This window comes from Garra rufa, chromosome 17, assembly GCF_049309525.1.
Source record: "Garra rufa chromosome 17, GarRuf1.0, whole genome shotgun sequence".
Taxonomy (NCBI): domain Eukaryota; kingdom Metazoa; phylum Chordata; class Actinopteri; order Cypriniformes; family Cyprinidae; genus Garra; species Garra rufa.
In genome coordinates this window covers 40454088-40472528 of record NC_133377.1, presented here as the reverse complement: position 1 = coordinate 40472528, position 18441 = coordinate 40454088, and the positions used below count along the sequence as shown (strand labels likewise).

The 18441-nt window shown below is 30.6% G+C and overlaps 1 protein-coding gene across 1 annotated transcript in view; it reads right to left on the bottom strand.

Moving 5' to 3' along the window:
* Nucleotides 1–16143: 16143 nt before the first annotated feature.
* The window catches only part of LOC141289409 (DENN domain-containing protein 3-like), a 7866-nt gene continuing 5568 nt past the window's right edge, over nucleotides 16144–18441 (bottom strand). The window contains exons 7-8 of the mRNA XM_073821508.1: nucleotides 16988–17267; nucleotides 16144–16205 (exon numbers count right to left, since the gene is read on the bottom strand). Coding sequence (XP_073677609.1) covers nucleotides 16144–16205; nucleotides 16988–17267 — 342 coding nt within the window. The remainder of the gene's footprint in view (nucleotides 16206–16987; nucleotides 17268–18441) is intronic.

Sequence of the window (18441 nt, the reverse complement as noted above, 5' to 3'; positions counted from 1 at the left end):
TTATTGTTTGGTTAGTTGCCAACACTTTCTCTAAAGTTGATTTTCAAATAGTCTCAATATAAAGAATAAATAAAAAATTTGTTCCCAAATCAGACATTATAAAATATTGTAATATTGTATTTTCTATGGTCAATTTAGAGTTTTTGATATTTTAAATTATATTTTATTTTTAAATATGTTTTTTTAGATTTTATTTATTTACTTTTTAACAATTTACTAAAATTGAACAAATTTTAGTTAAAGTTTTAGTAGTTTTGTTGTGTTTTTGTCATTTTTTTAAATTAAATTTTTTTAAATATTTTTATATACTTTTTATTAATTTCTATTTATTAGTTTCAGTTTGTTTAGTTTTAGTTGTTTTATTACTTAAACTAAATAATATTGAAAAATGTATAAATGCGGGTGGAAACCACATTATAAACAATACTGGAAACAATATAATATAATATAATATAATTAATATAATATGTGATCGTGGACCACAAAACCAGTCTTAAGTAGCACAGGTATATTTGTTGCAATAGCCAAAAACACATTGTATGGGTCAAAATTACTGATTTTCCGATGTTCCAATAAGATATTTTGTACATTTTCTACTGTAAATATATCAAAACTTAATTTTTGATAGTAATATGCATTGCTAAGAACTTCATTCGGACAACTTTAAAGGCGATTTTCTCAATATTTAGATTTTTTTGCACCCTCAGATTTCAGATTTTTAAATAGTTGTATCTCGGCCAAATATTGTCCTATCCTTACAAACCATACATCAATGGAAAGCGTATTTATTCAGATTTCAGATGATGAAATCACATATAATATGATATAATATAATATGTTTGATTAAAATGAATGTTTATAATTTTAAGAACAATATTGTTTTACTATATCCATAAACCTCAAAACCTGATCATAAGACGCTTTTTTTCTGTTCCAGATTTACTTTGACATTCTTTTATGATTTACATCCTGGTGTTTGACTGAAGCGTTATGAGTGAAGTTATCTATGAGCTAATATTTGTCTTGTCTGAATGCTCTTTATGTTTGGTCATTGTTTAGAGCTCATTTCCAGGTTGAACAGAATTGAGGAGTAAAATGTCTCTCAGGAGGAGGAGAGGAGTCAGGTTTCTGTGGAACAGGTGCTGGTGACAAGAGCAGTAAAAGAGAGAAATCACATTCACTAGAAGAAACTCTTTCCTTCAGCTGTGATCAGATTGTTTCATCAGAAAGGGGATTTTCAGAGACCTTGCTCCTGCCTAGACGTGACTCATGTAGGTGGGTCCATAATGGTTTTGTTTTATGAACATGATTATGAAAGTCAGCATAGCCAAAGTTCTGCTGATCTGAGATCAAACAGATGTGGTTTTTACTCATTATGAATCTGATTGGTTTTAGCATTAAGAGCTGATTACAGATCAGCATATAATGGAGCAACATTCACATGATCATGAAAAGCTGCTGATATCAGTACAGTAACCACACAAGAATGAGACTCCCCAGGGCGTAAAAATCAAAGAAATTGCTGAATAAAGTGTTTTTAAAACCCAAAGCACAGCCCACTAGTTATTATGTGCCACGCCACAAATTATTAATTGATTTGGTATGACTGTCTGACTTTCTAGTGCAGTTTAGTGGATTTGCCATCACATTCGTATTCTCAAAACGAACAGAGTAGAACAGCTGCTCTATTCAAATACAGAAAACAGTCACTTCTTGAGCAATGTGCTCTCTCAGATGGACACTGAGACCCTATAGAGACCACAAACACAAATGTCCACTGTTGAACTCATGAGAGTCATTCATAGTTACTCCATTGTATCCAGGCGTGTTTGCCCAGTGAACGAACGAGTCAATCGTTTGAACCGATTCCTCGGAATGATTCAATCAAACCGTTTTCCAAACAGTTTGTCAATAGGTCAACTTTAAGTGATGCATGTTTAGGAAGAAGATACGAATGACTTAGTTTAACCATGGTATTTGTAGCAAAACTGTGATTATACAAACAAATAAACAACATTTAAGGGATTTGAGTCTTTATAATGTAATATTTTAACTGTAATATATTATTTTAGGAAATAAAATAATATATTTTTAAAAAGTTTTAATTTTTTTTATTTTTCTTTCTTTCTTTTTTTATTATTTGGTTAGTTGCCAACACTTTCTCTACAGTTGATTTTCAAATAGTGTCAATATAAAGAATAAATAAAAAATTTGTTCCCAAATCAGACATTATAAAATATTGTAATATTGTATTTTTATGGTCAATTTTAGAGTTTTTGATATTTTAAATATATTTTTTTAGATTTTATTTATTTACTTTTTAACAATTTACTAAAATTTAACACATTTTAGTTAAAGTTTTAGTAGTTTTGTTGTGTTTTTGTCATTTTTTTAAATTATTTTTAAAATATTTTTATATACTTTTTTATTAATTTCTATTTATTAGTTTCAGTTTGTTTAGTTTTAGTTGTTTTATTACTTCAAGATAAACTAAATAATATTGAGAAATGTATAAATGCGGGTGGAAACCACATTATAAACAATACTGGAAACAATATAATATAATATAATATAATATAATATAATATAATATAATATAATATAATATAATATAATATAATATAATATAATATAATATAATATAATATAATATAATATAATATAATATAATATAATATAATATAATATAATATAATATAATATAATATGTGATCCTGGACCACAAATCCAGTTGTAAGTAGCACTTGCGTAGTAGTTTAACCATGGTATTTGTAGCAAAACTGTGGTTATACAAACAAATAAACAACATATAAGGGATTTGAGTTTGTGTTTTGGATTTGTACTGTCTTTATAATGTAATATTTTATACTGTTTAATAAAAAAATAAATAAGAAAAAATTTGCGAAATTCTGACTCAAAAGATTTGCAAACCAGCTTCGAAGATTCACAAACCTGCTTTAAAGTTCAGATCTAAATCAAATGATTCGCGAACCCGCCCTGAAGCTAGAATCTCACTCATAATATTCACAAACTCACTCCAAAGTTCCGATCTAAATCAAATGATTCATGATCCGCGCTCCGAAATCCCATCTGACTTTGCGAAATGATTCGCGAACCCATTCTGATGTTCAGATCTGACTCAAAAGATTCACGAACCTGCTTTGAATTCCAATCTAAATCAAATGATTTGCAAACCCGCTTCAAAGTTTGGATCCAAAACAAATGATTCGTTATCCGCGCTCCGAAGTCCCATCTGAATTTGTTAAATGATTCAGGAACCGGCTCTGAAGTTCGGATCTGACTCAAAAGATTCATGAACCTGCTTTGAAGTTCCGATCTAAATAAAATGATTTGCGAACTCGCTCTGAAGTTTCGATCTGAATAAAAAGACAGCAAAAACGCTCCAAAGTCCTATCTGAATAATGACTGACTAACCCTCTCCAAAGTTCCGATCAAATGATTCGTGATACCCGGTTTGAAGCCCCAATCTGAATCAAATGATTCGCGATCTGATTCGGAGCGCTTCGAAACTGTGAATCATTTTGCGACGTAATGGTTTAACTGATTTAGAGCTTCGAAAAGCTCCGTTTCACCCATCACTAGACGTTTTTCCTGAACGTGGAAGTCACACCTGACTGAAAAATGCTTTGAATTTCCGGTCTCCAGTGTTTCTAGTTAAAGTAGAGTAAATTCCCAAACTTAAACCTATTAAAATGTTTTTAAAAAGCACATAGCTCTATAGCGCCATCACTTTGCAATGTCGCAACGACCGTCATTTGTCAGTGCCTTTACTCCTCAAAGTTTAATAAGACTTGTGTAAATGACACGAAGCTGACGACTTTATTTGAATGGGTTCCTATGGAGACCGGAACAGAAGAGCATCCAATCTGACGTTAAAATTCGTAATGGCGGTGCTCATAGTTTACTCAGGAAAAAGGTCTATAACCCTGCTGAAAAAACAGCTAAAACCAGCCTAGGCTGGTTGGCTGGTCGTAGCTGGTTTAAGCTGGAAGTAGCTGGTTTTAGCTGGTCTCCCAGCCTGGCCAGGCTGGTTTTAGCTGGTGGTTTCCCAGCCTGACCAGCTAAGACCAGCCTGACTAGCCTGGCCAGGCTGGAAAAACGGCCAAAACCCCTCTAAAACCAGCCTGCTGACCAGCTATGACCAGCTAAAACCAGGCTGGTTGACCAGCTAAAACCAGCCAACCAGCCTAGGCTGGTTTTAGCTGCTTTTTTTTCACCAGGGAAGGTCTGTGCTTTCAAAATCACTACAAGCATATCGAAATTATAAAATAAATAGCTAATTTAATCTGTTTCTTTGCTAGTGAATCGCTTGAACCGAATGATCGATGATACGAGTTCGAATCAATCGGAGCGGATCTAGCGGAAATGACTCTCTTAATTGAATCAGTTTGTTCTTCCGCGTTTGGCATCTTCAGCCATATTCAGTACCACTGGCTTAGCTTGCTAGTTTTATGTCATTAACTGAAATAATAGAAAATGATGTTCAGATAAAATATAATTTTTTATTCCAAAGATAACATCCAACACAAATCTACGAACATATTCAGGTGAGGTAACCGGTTTATTGATGCTAACTAGTGAAACACTATTAATATGACGAGCTGTACCTCAAAACACATATTAGATGGAAACATTGTGCTTTATGATCGAGTTTGTAGATTGATTCTCAATGTTTTAAATTGCTCAGTTAAGTTGGTGACAGTTTAGTAGGAAATCAGTTATCAGTTTTAAAATATTTGAGAAATTATTGTTGTATCCGATAGTATCACTAATGGAATCTAGGATTCGATTAACATCGCACACATCTGAATTCAACCGAATCGGCGAGAGAGTTGATTTGACCGTTCGAACGAGTCGATTCGCTAAACGATTCGAACTACTCCAGCGCCAGTGGCCAAAGTCTGTCTTTCTGTCTGTCTGTCTTTTTTTTTTTTTGGAAATTTGCCCCAATTTTTATTACATTTCCAAAATATTTACTATGCTTTATGGCCATGCAATGATATGTTTTTTGGCCCTTTTTTAATTTACGAAATACCTTGTTTTTATTAATTTGTAAAAATATTTGTCATTCTTTATGGTCATATGCCATAATTATGCTATATATATTTTTTGAAGATATGCCTTGATTTTGTTTGATTTACAAAATATATACACTGCATTATGGGTGTGTACCGTAGTAATACTATGGTTTTTGGAGATGTGCCATGGTAATTATAGTTTTTGGACATGGTTTTAGTACACTTCCATACTTTTTTTTTGAAGCCATCGATGTAATATTGTACTTTTATAATTTTTTAATGTATGCCCCATTTTTATAAAATGTAGAAAATATTTACCATGCTTTATAGGTATGCAATACATTTTTTTTGTACATTTGCCCAATTTTTATTAAATGTAGAAAAGATTTACCATGCTTTATAGGTATGCAGTAATTTTTTTGTAGATTTGCCCCATTTTTATTAAATGTACAAAATATTTACTATAAGTTGGTGACAGTTTAGTAGGAAATCAGTTATCAGTTTTAAAATATTTGAGAAATTATTGTTGTATCCGATAGTATCACTAATGGAATCTAGGATTCGATTAACATCGCACACATCTGAATTCAACCGAATCGGCGAGAGAGTTGATTTGACCGTTCGAACGAGTCGATTCGCTAAACGATTCGAACTACTCCGGCGCCAGTGGCCAAAGTCGGGCGCGCGACTCCAGCGGCGTTCATTCACTCGGGACTGGGAGGAGTGTGTGTGTGGAGCTGGATGGAGCTGGGGTGGGCTGGGTTCTGCCCGTCAGCCATGTTGGAATGAGAGGGAATGAAAAGCTGGAATGAGAGAGAATCGACTGGAGAAGACGGGAAAAGCGGCTTCTGGAATATCACCTCAGACGATCATAGCGCGGGAGCGACAGATCACACAATAAACGAGTGAGTAACGCATATTCACGCTTTTACACAGGGCTTAGAAAGGAACTAACTGTCACTGTAAACTGTAAAGATGAGGATTCCTGTGCTGGATCGACTGTGCCATGCGTTCGTGAGGAATACAGCTCTAAATCGGATGGATTTGGATCTGATATTTGTGCGGGATTGCGCTTTGATTGTGACGCGCGTTCACGCTTATGATTCATTGTATCTAATCGAGCATTAATATTGACTTGGGTTGTTTATGTTGATGTTAGTTTCAAAAGTTTATGCTACACTACTTCAACACAAACCCACTGTGTTTATCAAGAGTACAACAGCAGGATTTGATGACAGTTTGTGTTATTCTACTAGCTCAGCTATTTTCATCAACAAAAGTTATTAGAAAAGTATTCTAGATTTAGTATATAAGAGTAAATCATACAATATTTTTTCGAGTATAGAGTGTATGCAAAATATAGCCAATAATTTTAAAATAAAACAATAAATTGGATATACTTAATTTGAGTAATATTGTTATATATTGGAAACATGAATTCAGATTGTTTTTTATTAAATGTACAAAATATTGATCATGCCTCATGGACATGCAATAATATGTTTTTGTTGTTTTGGAGATTTGCCCCTTTCTTAGGAGATCTATGCTTTATGGGTATGCAATACCCAGATTTGCCCCATTTTTATTAAATGTACAACATATTTGCCATGCTTTATGGGTATGCAGTAATATGTGTTTTTTTTGCACCATTTTTATTACATTTACACATTTATTGACCATGCTTTATTATGGACATGCAATAATATGTTGTTTGAAGGTTTGCATCTTTTTTATTAAATTTACAAAATATTTACCATTCTTTATGGACATGCAATAATCATGTTTTTTTTTTTTGGAGATTTGTCTTGTTTTTATTACATTTCCAAAATATTTACTATGCTTTATGGCCATGCAATGATATGTTTTTTGGCCCTTTTTTAATTTACGAAATACCTTGTTTTTATTAATTTGTGAAAATATTTGTCATGCTTTATGGTCATATGCCATAATAATGCTATATATATTTTTTGAAGATATGCCTTGATTTTGTTTGATTTACAAAATATATACACTGCATTATGGGTGTGTACCATAGTAATACTATGGTTTTTGGAGATGTGCCATGGTAATTATAGTTTTTGGACATGGTTTTATAAAATACTTCCATACTTTTTTTTTGAAGCCATCAATGTAATATAGTACTTTTATTATTTTTTTAATGTATGCCCCATTTTTATAAAATGTAGAAAATATTTACCATGCTTTATAGGTATGCAATAATATGTTTTTTTTTTGTAGATTTGCCCCATTTTTATTAAATGTATAGAATATTTACCATGCTTTATTATGCATTATTTATTTTGTAGATTTGCCCCATTTTTATTAAATGTACAAAATATTTACCATGCTTTATTGGTATGCAATAATATGTTTTTTTTCCTTCCGTTTTTGTAGATTTGCCCCATTTGTATTAAATTTACAAAATATTTACCATGCTTTATGGGTATGCAATAATATGTTAACTTTTTTGTTTTCTTTTTTGTAGATTTGCCCCATTTTTATAAAATGTAGAAACTTTTTACCATGCTTTATTATGCATTATTTATTTTGTAGATTTGCCTCATTTTTATTAAATGTACAAAATATTTACTATGCTGTATTGGTATGTACCCCAGTAGTATTATGTTTTTTAGAGGTATGTTTTGTTTTTATTCATTGTTTTTACAAATATTTGTCATGCTTTATGTGCATATGCCATAATAACACTGTATTTTTTGTAGATATGCCTTGTTTTTGTTAGTTTTACAAAATACATACCCTGCATTATGGGTGTGTACCATATTAATGGTCCGTAACACTAAGGTTTTTGGAGCTGTGCCATGGTATTATATTTTTTAGACTTGGTTTTTACTACTTAAAATACACATACACTACTATTTAATTTAAATCCTAAGTTGAGTTAATTAACTCCTTTGGGAGGAACTGCAGGGGGTTCGTAGTTAAATCAAATAAATATTCAGCAATTCATATAAAACACTTATAGAAATTATTTAAGTATTTAAAAAATAAAAACACTAAAAATAAATACAAATATAATACTAAAAATACAAAATATAGAAATTTAAAATAAATACAGTCAAAATAAAACACTAAAAATGAATTATATTTTAAAAATGTAAAATTTAAATAAATATTTTAAAATAAAAATAATGAAATGCTATAATGAAATAAATCCTAAAAGTAATCCTTTAAATAAAAATATAAAAATTAAAAATACTTAATTTTAAAATAAAACACAAAAAAATGAATTATATCTTAAATTATACATTTAAAATAAGTAAATGTAAAATAAATAATCTTAAAATAAAGATTACATTTAAAAAAATTTCAATCCAAATAAAACCCTTCTAAAAAATACTTGAATTATTTAAATAATAAATAATCATAACATAAAAAGAATCAATTTAATTAAATATTCAGGAATCCAAATAAAACACTTAATTAAAAAAATATTTAAGGTAACACTTTACAATAAGGTTCATTAGTTAACATTAGTTAACCACATTAGTTGACATGAACTAATAATGAACTGCACTTATACAGCATTTATTAATCTGTGTTAATGTTAATTACAACATTTACAAATACATTATTAAAATTTTGTTAACATTGGTTAATGCAGTATGAACTAACATGAACAAACAATGAACAACTGTATTTCCGTTAACTAATGTTAATAAAGATTAGTAAATACAGTAACAAATGTATTGCTCATGGTTAGTTCATGTTAGTTAATACATTAACTAATGTTTAACTAATGAACCTTATTGTAAAGTGTTACCATATTTAAATACTTAAAATAAATTACAAATACTAAAAAATAAATCAAAATAAATTTCAAAAAATTAATTAATAATTAAAAATTCATAATTTGAAAACACCAAAAATTAATTAAAACACAAAAAAATAATTACAAAATAAAAATAATTAAATAAATCCTAAAAATGTATAAATTTAGATAATTTTAAAATAAAAAGAATCAAACTAAAATACTAGAAAACATTAAAATATATAAATAATTTTAAATTAAAATATTCAGCAATCCAAATAAAAACACTTTTAAAAAATCTTTAAATCATTTAAGTATTAAAAAAAATCTAAATAAAATACTAAAATGAGTTGAATAATAAAATGTAAAATGTAAATAAATAATCTTAAAAAAAGATTAAAAATTAAATTAAATATTCAGCAATTAAAATAAAACACTTAATTTATTTAAAAAATATTTAAATACTTAAAATAAATTACAAATACTAAAAAATAAATCAAAATAAAATTCTAAAAATTTATTAATTAAAAATACATAATTTTAAAAAACCAAAAATGAATTAAGACACACACACACACAAAAAAAACAATAACATACTAAAATAAAATAAATCCTAAAAATGTATAAATTTAGATGAGAAATAATTTTAAAATAAAAAGAATCAAAATAAAATACTAAAAATTAATTAAATGATATAATTGCAACATTAAAATATATTAATAATTTTTGATTAAAATATTCAGCAATCCAAATAAAACACCTATAAAAAAATCTTTAAATCATTTAAGTATTAAAAAATCTAAATAAAATACTAAAATGAGTTAAATAATAAAATGTAAAAATTTAAATAAATAATCTTAAAAAAAGATTAAAAATGTAATTAAATATTCAGCAATTAAAATAAAACACTTAATTTATTAAAAAAAAATGTAAATACTTAAAATAAATTACAAATACTAAAAAATAAATCAAAATAAAATTCTAAAAATTAATAATAATTTAAAAAAAACCAAAAATTAAGACACAAAAAAACAATAACATACTAAAATAAAATAAATCCTAAAAATGTATAAATTTAGATGAGAAATAATTTTAAAATAAAAAGAATCAAAATAAAATACTAAAAATTAATTAAATGATATAATTGCAACATTAAAATATATTAATAATTTTTGATTAAAATATTCAGCAAATAAAACACTTATGAAAAATCTTTAAATCATTTAAGTATTAACAAAATCAAATTAAAATACTAAAATTAGTTAAATATAAAAATTAAAAATACATAATTTTAAAATAACAACATAAAAATAAAAAATTCTTTGAATAAATAACTAAAATGTTATTAAATATTTAATTGATATATGTCACGATTTGGACCAGTCTGATGTCTGTAGGTCAGTGTAGATCCTCATCCTTGAATCAGATCAGAGAGCAAACAGCGCTTGATTGTGCTGGGGAATCTCAGTAATTTGCTGATGTGTTCTGGCAGCTCCGCGTACGAGCGATACTGTATTTTGTGCGTCCCGGGGCGGTGGAAATGACAGTGCGCAGAGCTGGGGTATTTTTAGAGCCGGTGCTGGGCGACAGCCGCCTGCCTCCAGTCGAGCTGCCAGACTCTGAGATCACAGCGCTTCAATGAATTACGGCCGACGCGACTCCTCATTATGTTTCGCTTGCGACCGCTGCATTGTCGTCACCAGAGATTCACCCGTGTGAATCCAACTTCAGGCTCACAAACATGCATTATTTGCAGTGAACCTGATAGCGTTGGCTTAACTTGCACTGTGTGATTAGATCGTTAATCATTCTGTAATGTATAACCGCAAGATGTTTTTTCTCACAAAGGCTGAATGCATCTCTCTGACGGCATGTAATCCTGTTGTTTTAGCTGCGCAGGAAGACGGCCTGTGATTTCAGCAGCTGTGACAGGAAGCTCAGCCATATACTGTATGTGTGTGTGTGTGTGTGTGTGTGATGGCATAGCGTTTAACTGAGATTGCATTAGCAGGATGTTGCTACCTTGTATCGTCCCACAGGGTTTAAGAGGAAAACGCCTTTTTCCTCTGGGCAGAAACGGCCATCTATGTGTGTTTAGGGCAATATTGTCATCTTAACTAGTGATGGCTATCAGCCAGACTGATATTTGAAGATTTAGAGATTATCTGCATCAGTTAACTGATCAAAAGAGTAGTTCCCCTTGTGTTTTATGTCTATATTGTTTTGCATTACAGCATTTTTTGTGCATCTCAGTTTCTGTTTGTCATTAATGATGCATGGAAAGTGGCAATTTAGTAAGCAGCTGCTATAATAAAATAAAACACATGACAAAAACATGACAAAAAAACAAAACAAAAAAACCCCCCAAACAAACAATGAAATACTAAAATAAAAAAATAAATTTATATAATAAATAAAAAAATAGAATAAAAATAAAATACTAAATAAAAAAAATTAAATAAAAAAATGAAATACTAAAATAAAATAAGGTTATATGATAAATAATTTTAAAATAAAAATATTCAAAATAAAAAACTAATAATTAATTAAATTACAGAATTGCAACATTAAAATATATAATTTTTTACAATAATAAAATAAAACACCAAAAATGAATTAAAACACGACAAAAAACAATGAAATATTCATATAATAAAAAACAAATAAAAAAAGAATAAAAATAAAATACTAAATAAATAAAAAAATAAAAACAATGAAATACTAAAATAAAATAAAATTAGATGATAAATAATTTAAAAAGAACAATATAAAAATAATAATTAATTAAATTACATAATTTTACATTACAAAACATTAAAAATGTATTGTATCTCATAATTTGTACAAAATTTTAAATAAATACTTTTAAAATAAAAACAATGAAAATGAAATATTAAAATTAACTAAATCCTAAAAAATGTAAATAAATAAAAACATAAAAATAAAATGAAATAATAATAAAAAAAATTAAATAAAAAGAATCAAAATTTAAATTAATATTCAGCAATCCAAATAAAACACTACAAAAATAAAATATTTTTTGCACGTTATACTAAATACTAAATCACATAAATAAATAAAATACTAAAAATAAATCAAATTAAAATAGTAAACATTAAATACATCAAAATAAAAATGTATTATTTTAAATATATTACAGCAAAATAAAACACTAAAACATTTTTAATACTTTTTAATAATAGCATTTTAATACATAATTTTAAAATAAAAACAATAAAAGTTAAAGACTAAAATGTAATGCATCTTAAAATTTAATCTTACATTTTCTATAATTAATAATTTTAAAATAGAAAGAATCTAAATAAAATACTAAAATGAATTAAATCATAAAATTGCAAAAACTGAAATAACTTATAATTACAACTGAAAAAAAAAATTGACAAATAAAATGCAAAATAAATAAATGACTAAATAAATACACTTAAAATAAAAACAAAATATATCAAAATAAAGCACTTTATAAAAAAGATGAAATACTATATTTGTTGACCTACATGCTTGTATATTGCCATTATATAGCCATTGCTCTCTTGATATCTACATGTGCAGAACCCACATCAGTCAGCCTCTAAACTAGTAAACTAGTGTTTGGAAAGTGAACCTGTGCGTGTATGTGGCGTGTTTGTGCAAGTGTTTATAGCTGAGAGCGTGAGAACAGAGCCTCTATTGAGAGCAAATGATGGTACCACTGTACTTACAGTTTCCAGTCGTCTCAATGGCTCATTCAGACTGAGCTGCGGAGGTAACGCCGCTCACAAACATCGCACACAAATGCTGCTTTATAAAAGTGATCTAGACTAGCTCCTAGGGGTGGGCGATACGACCTAAAATTAATATCACGGTATTTTTCATCTTTTGAACGGTGACGGTATAATATCACGGTATTGCTTTTTTTGGTACATTTTGGGAGGAGTAGCCTGTCCTGTCCCTTTAGTACGTGAATAAAGTTATTAATATTTTTATAATATAATAAGTAAATGGTAGGTATCCTTATCAAAAAGAGACATGGGAGAGTATTATGCATTCTCAACATATTTATTTTGCAAAAAACCTAAAGATCTTACTTAACAGTGTACAACAAAACAAAAATTATTTTTTATTGAAATTTAATTTCTGCAATATTTAAAACGTTTAAATAACTGGGGGAAATCAACCCATAGCAACAGTTTAAAAGTAGACCAATTCTGTGGGGAAAAACGCGGACTTGGCAACCCTGCATCCAACACAAGCTGCTGGAGTTAATGTCATGAGTACGAAATTTTCGTCCGAGATTTTTGCACGTAAAAAAAAAAAAATACAGGTTATGTTAATCGAGTTTACACACTGCCTCTGAAACTTTCGTCCGTCATAAAATTCGGCTCGTGTTTGATTTTCTGCATTTTCGCATCCATAATAAGCATTTTGATAAGGATGGCGAATATGAGAAAACTAAAAAAAAACGCATACGAAAATCTCGGTGTACAATGACCTTTAGATTTGAATGATCACGGGTCGAAAGTAAAGAGAGATGACACAAACATAGACTGGAGGATTTGCTGCAATCTTGTACTCACTGACAAATATCTTTTATAAGATGTGCTGCTCCCTTTACACAGAGTGTGCGTTATCGCAAAATCGAAAGTAAAAGTAAAAACAGCGCGAGCGCTCAGTTAAAAGCGATTTCTATACCCTGCATATTGAAAGTGCGAAAATTATATACAATATTAGAATGCCTCGCGCCCGCTCAATTTGTGATCCGCTGTGTAAATCCTTCGGCCGGCTGACTGGGAAAAGTCCCGGTCGTCCCAATTGCCACTCCGCCCCTGGTATAGGCTACAGGCCCGACCTTTCTTCACGATGTTTCACCAGTCGTTTAATGGCCACTCCCCTTTTACCTACCACCTGCAAAGCTGATACGAATATATTTTACTTTTTTATTTACAACAAGATAAGGACAGGTATTCAGACCACAACTGAACGTTGAAGAAAATTTAATGCCTTATTATTTAGAATTAGCTATTTTTGATGTAAATGCAGCTATTCAAGGCACATGATTTATTACGGTATTGACGGTGTTAGAAAATCCATGTCGTGGCGCAATGTCACACCGGTGCTGACTATGACACCGGTGTACCGCCCTACTAGCTCCGTTCAGCAGCTTGGGTCCACGCTAGTGTTGTCACGATACTGGAATTTCTAACTTCGATACGATACCTTGAAAAATATCGATATTCGATACTACTTTCGATACCACAGAGAAAAAAACTACCACACTATTAAGGAGGAAAATTTCTTTTTTAATTTAAAAATAAATATAGTCTAGAACATGACAATGAGGTATATGCATATGTACACTGCTACAGCCCTGTTCAGCTTCTTAACTTCATTTGAGTTTGAGCTTCATACTTTATTTGATGTTCAAATACAATCTTTAATTTAGATTTAAATACAACATGTAGTGCACGCATTTATGAAGGGTAGGAACTGTATGGCTGTGATGGTGGCAGATTTTTTACCACAGCAGTGGCGCGGTGTTTTATATATAAATAAATGAGGCTCAAACATTATTCACAAACTTTAGCAATTCTGTCGGTGAACAAGCAGCCTACAAAACGCTAAAATAAATCAACGAAATAATACATTTAAAAAAGAAAGCAGCCTAAATAAGAGTTCAATGGGCTACTAAACAAACAATCGTTGCAAAAAAAACAAACAAAAAAACTCAACAGCGCATCAGAATTACTGGCCCGAGTTCTCTTTCTCTTCCCCATTGCACAGCTGCTGTTTTTAATAGCAAAGTAATTACATTTATTTTCGTTTCTTTAGTTTATAAAGTTAATTTAGGAATATATTTGGAACATGTTTTATTTGTGAAATTCAAGTTTTTGTTTTTTAAAGTAATGACAAAGCGGCCAGCCGCTTATTAAACAGCGGCAACGATTAAACTAATATTCTGATATGCTTTCAGTTTTTATTTATTTATTTATTTATATATATAAATAAACAAAAACTGAAAGCATATCAGAATATTAGTTTAATCGTTTAACTTAGATAAATGTGTAGGCTACAAATAGGCGCATATCCAATCGTTTGTGCGGAGAATGAAAGCTTTGCAGGACATGAGGTGCAAAGCGCCACGTGAAACTTTATTTCTGCTCATAAATGTAAGAGTAATAAATTCACTTTTAATTATTACTTCACTACTGTAAAACGAAATAATTCAAATCGAAAACAAAACTCTTTTATTAGGCCTAATCCATAAAAATGCATTTAGGCTTTAAAAGTGCGTCCGAGCAGATGGCGAGTTAGGATTATCAACTTCATCTTTGCGACACTGACTCAGAAAATACTAGTTTATTAATAAATAATTTGAATATCTCCTTACTTTTTCCCCGCCACATTCATGGTAATTACTTTAGCTGGGGCTTTGCTGCCAGCCCAGTACCTATAAGCTGCGTGCATCTGAACGCGGAACTCTGCTGAAGGCACTTGCTGCAGCTGCTGTTGGCGGGACACTAAACACCTCCACGGCAGAATAAATAGCAGAAACACTGTATTTTATGCTTGTTAGTGTGTTTTTCTTCAGATATTTGTCTTTTCTATTTATTACGACAGGTGAATTGTTGTAATTGTTAAGCACTGTGTTTTCATAGCAATCAGAAAGTGGAATCGTGTGATTTAAAAAATAAATTTTGCGAAATTAGTGGTGTTAGCGCCTTTTGATAGCACTGCTCAGTAACAACTCTTACATATTAGCTTGCTTGTGTACTTCGGCTTTCCATGTTCATTTGTTTCATATCCGAAATATTTCCAGATAGCACTCCTGCTGTGTTCTTTATCAAACAAAGCCGGTCGAGGGGTCCTGCGCTCGCCTTTCTGTTCGCTTCACTTGAATGAGAGGCACTGCGGTCACGTAGTGTAGAAGTGAAAGTGACATCTCGGCTAGTATCGATACTTCGGGAAATTAGTATTGGTATCGTTCAGATATTTCAGTATCGATATTTATCGAAATATCGATATTTTTGACAACACTAGTCCACGCCGGTCTGAACCGGTCCCAATCAACCACCTGTACTTCAGCTACTCTTCAGATGCTTGTATAATTGGCTTCTTTGTGCAGAGGCTTCCTGTTAAACCGTTGGAGAGCAGACTTTTAAAGTTGGACGTAAAGACGACTCCGCAGGAAATGAGCATAAGCTGCTTCCAGTTCCTGTGGCCTAAAGGCTTCAGATTACAGTTTTACCTGAGAGACCCGTCATTAGTGGGGCGGGAATGACAGGAACTGACATACAAACAATCAGCCTCTTTTTTTTTTTTTTTTTTTTTGGGTTTCGTTTAGTTCTTTCCGTTCTCCCGGCCAGATCCCTGCCGCTGGAAGGTGGGCTTTTTCCGTGTGGCTGTGGAAACAGAAGGAAGTGTGTTTATGTTTTAAAAAGCTGCATTAACACAATGGCTACTGTTCGCTCTCGCGCTCCTGTGGGAACCGGCCTCCTTCGGCTCTTGTCTTCAGTGCGATGCTGTAACAGGATGTGATGTCGTGCAGACAGGAAGCCCCGGATTGCAAAGGCTACATTTTGGAATGTAATTGCATACTGCATACTGAAAAATGTCTACATATGTGACCCTGGACCACAAAACCAGTCTTAAGTCGCTGGGGTATATTTGTAGCAATAGCCAAAAATACATAGTATGGGTCAAAATTATTGATTTTTCTTTTATGCCAAAAATCATTAGGAAATTAAGTAAAGATTATGTTCCATGAAGATTTTTTGTAAAATTCCTACTATAAATATATCAAAATGTAAATTTTGATTAGTAATATGCATTGTTAAGAACTTAATTTGGACAAATTTAAAGGTGATTTTCTCAGTATTTAGATTTTTTGCATCCTCAGATTCCAGGTTTTCAAATAGATGTATCTCAGCCAAATATTGTCCTATCCTAACTAACCATATATCAATAGAAAGCTTATCTATTGAGCTTTCATATGATGTATACATCTCAGTTTTGTAAAATTAAACCTTATGACTGGTTTTGTGGTCCAAGGTCACAAATATTGAAAAAGAAGCTGGGTTTTAACGTTAATCATCTATGTGTTTCTGCAGTAAAAAGTATTGTATAGTTTTGGGTTTGTAAATGATAACACAATTGAATTTTCCATTTATTCACGTATCTGTACATAAACCACACGTTTCCAGAGAAGCTGTTAATATCAGCCAGATTCCAGCACATTTCTCAAAGTCTGCTCTTATCAAGCTGTCATGTAGTTCCAGCGAGGCTTTCAGCGCCTGTGTGAAACGAAAGCCGGCTCTTGTTTTTTTTCTGAACGCTGTTTGCGTGTATCTGTCTGACGTTTCTCCAGCTGTGTCTTTGAGTTTCCCAGCAGCGTTAAAGAGGCTTAAACTGACGCTGTCAGCAGTGAAGGTGTTTTTCTGAGAGCTGCGGATGGCACTCGGATCCTCACGGCATTAAATAAACGCTGATGTCTAAAGGGACTCGCTTGAATTGAACCGAAAGCCGCTGGTCTTTCACTGCAAAACATTATGTGCATGTTTCCACTCCTGTTTTTGATGACAGTAATCACTGGTTTGTGTGGGCCGTTGTGATGTAGTCTGCTGTAACGTCAATATAAAATCATTATAGATGGTATTAGGGGTGGGCGATATAACCAAAATCTTCTATCACGGTAGAAGCAATTTTCTACCTCGATAACGATATATATCACAATATAGCAATTTGTATCTGAAAATGCATAAATAAAAATTCAAACACAAAGAAACTGTTTTATATAATGTAATTTTATTTAAACTGTGAATTGCAGCATTACTTTAAGTAAAAAATAACCATGGGGTAGCCATGTTACTATCATGTTACTTTTTTTCCTGGTACTTTAGCCTACTTTGTGTAATCACGAAAACATTCATTTCAGTGGAAAACTCTCTATTTTAACATTTTGAACAATAGGGCTCTACAATCTTTTGCTTTTTTAATTTTTTTTTTTTTTTTTTTAGAAATTCTTATGTTTTAATTTTTTTGATAATCAAATGAAAGCAGAAACATAAAAATAAACCCTTTTCATTTTTGGCAAACAAACAGAGGTTTACTGTTAAAATCAATACATGGAAGAAAAATTATATTCAGTTTAAAACGTTTAAATAATAATTGTAGTATTATTTCTACAATTAAGTGGTTAATCTTGTTGTAATATTTATTTTTTTATCATATATTGTTTTATGTAAATTATTTAAATAGGAATATATAAACACCTACATTATACTGTACAAAAGTAATATGTGACCCTGGACCACAAAACCAGTCATAAGGTTAAATTTGACAAAACTGAGATATATACATCATATGAATACTCAATAAATAAGCTTTCTATTGATGTATAGTTTGTTAGGATAGGACAATATTTGGCCGAGATACATCTATTTGAATATCTGGAATCTGAGGGTGCAAAAAAATCCAAATACTGAGAAAATCACCTTTAAAGTTGTCCAAATTAGGTTCTTAGCAATGCATATTACTAATCAAAAATTACATTTTGATATATTTATAGTAGGAATTTTACAAAAAATCTTAATGTAACATGATCTTTACTTAATTCCCTAATGATTTTTGGCATAAAAG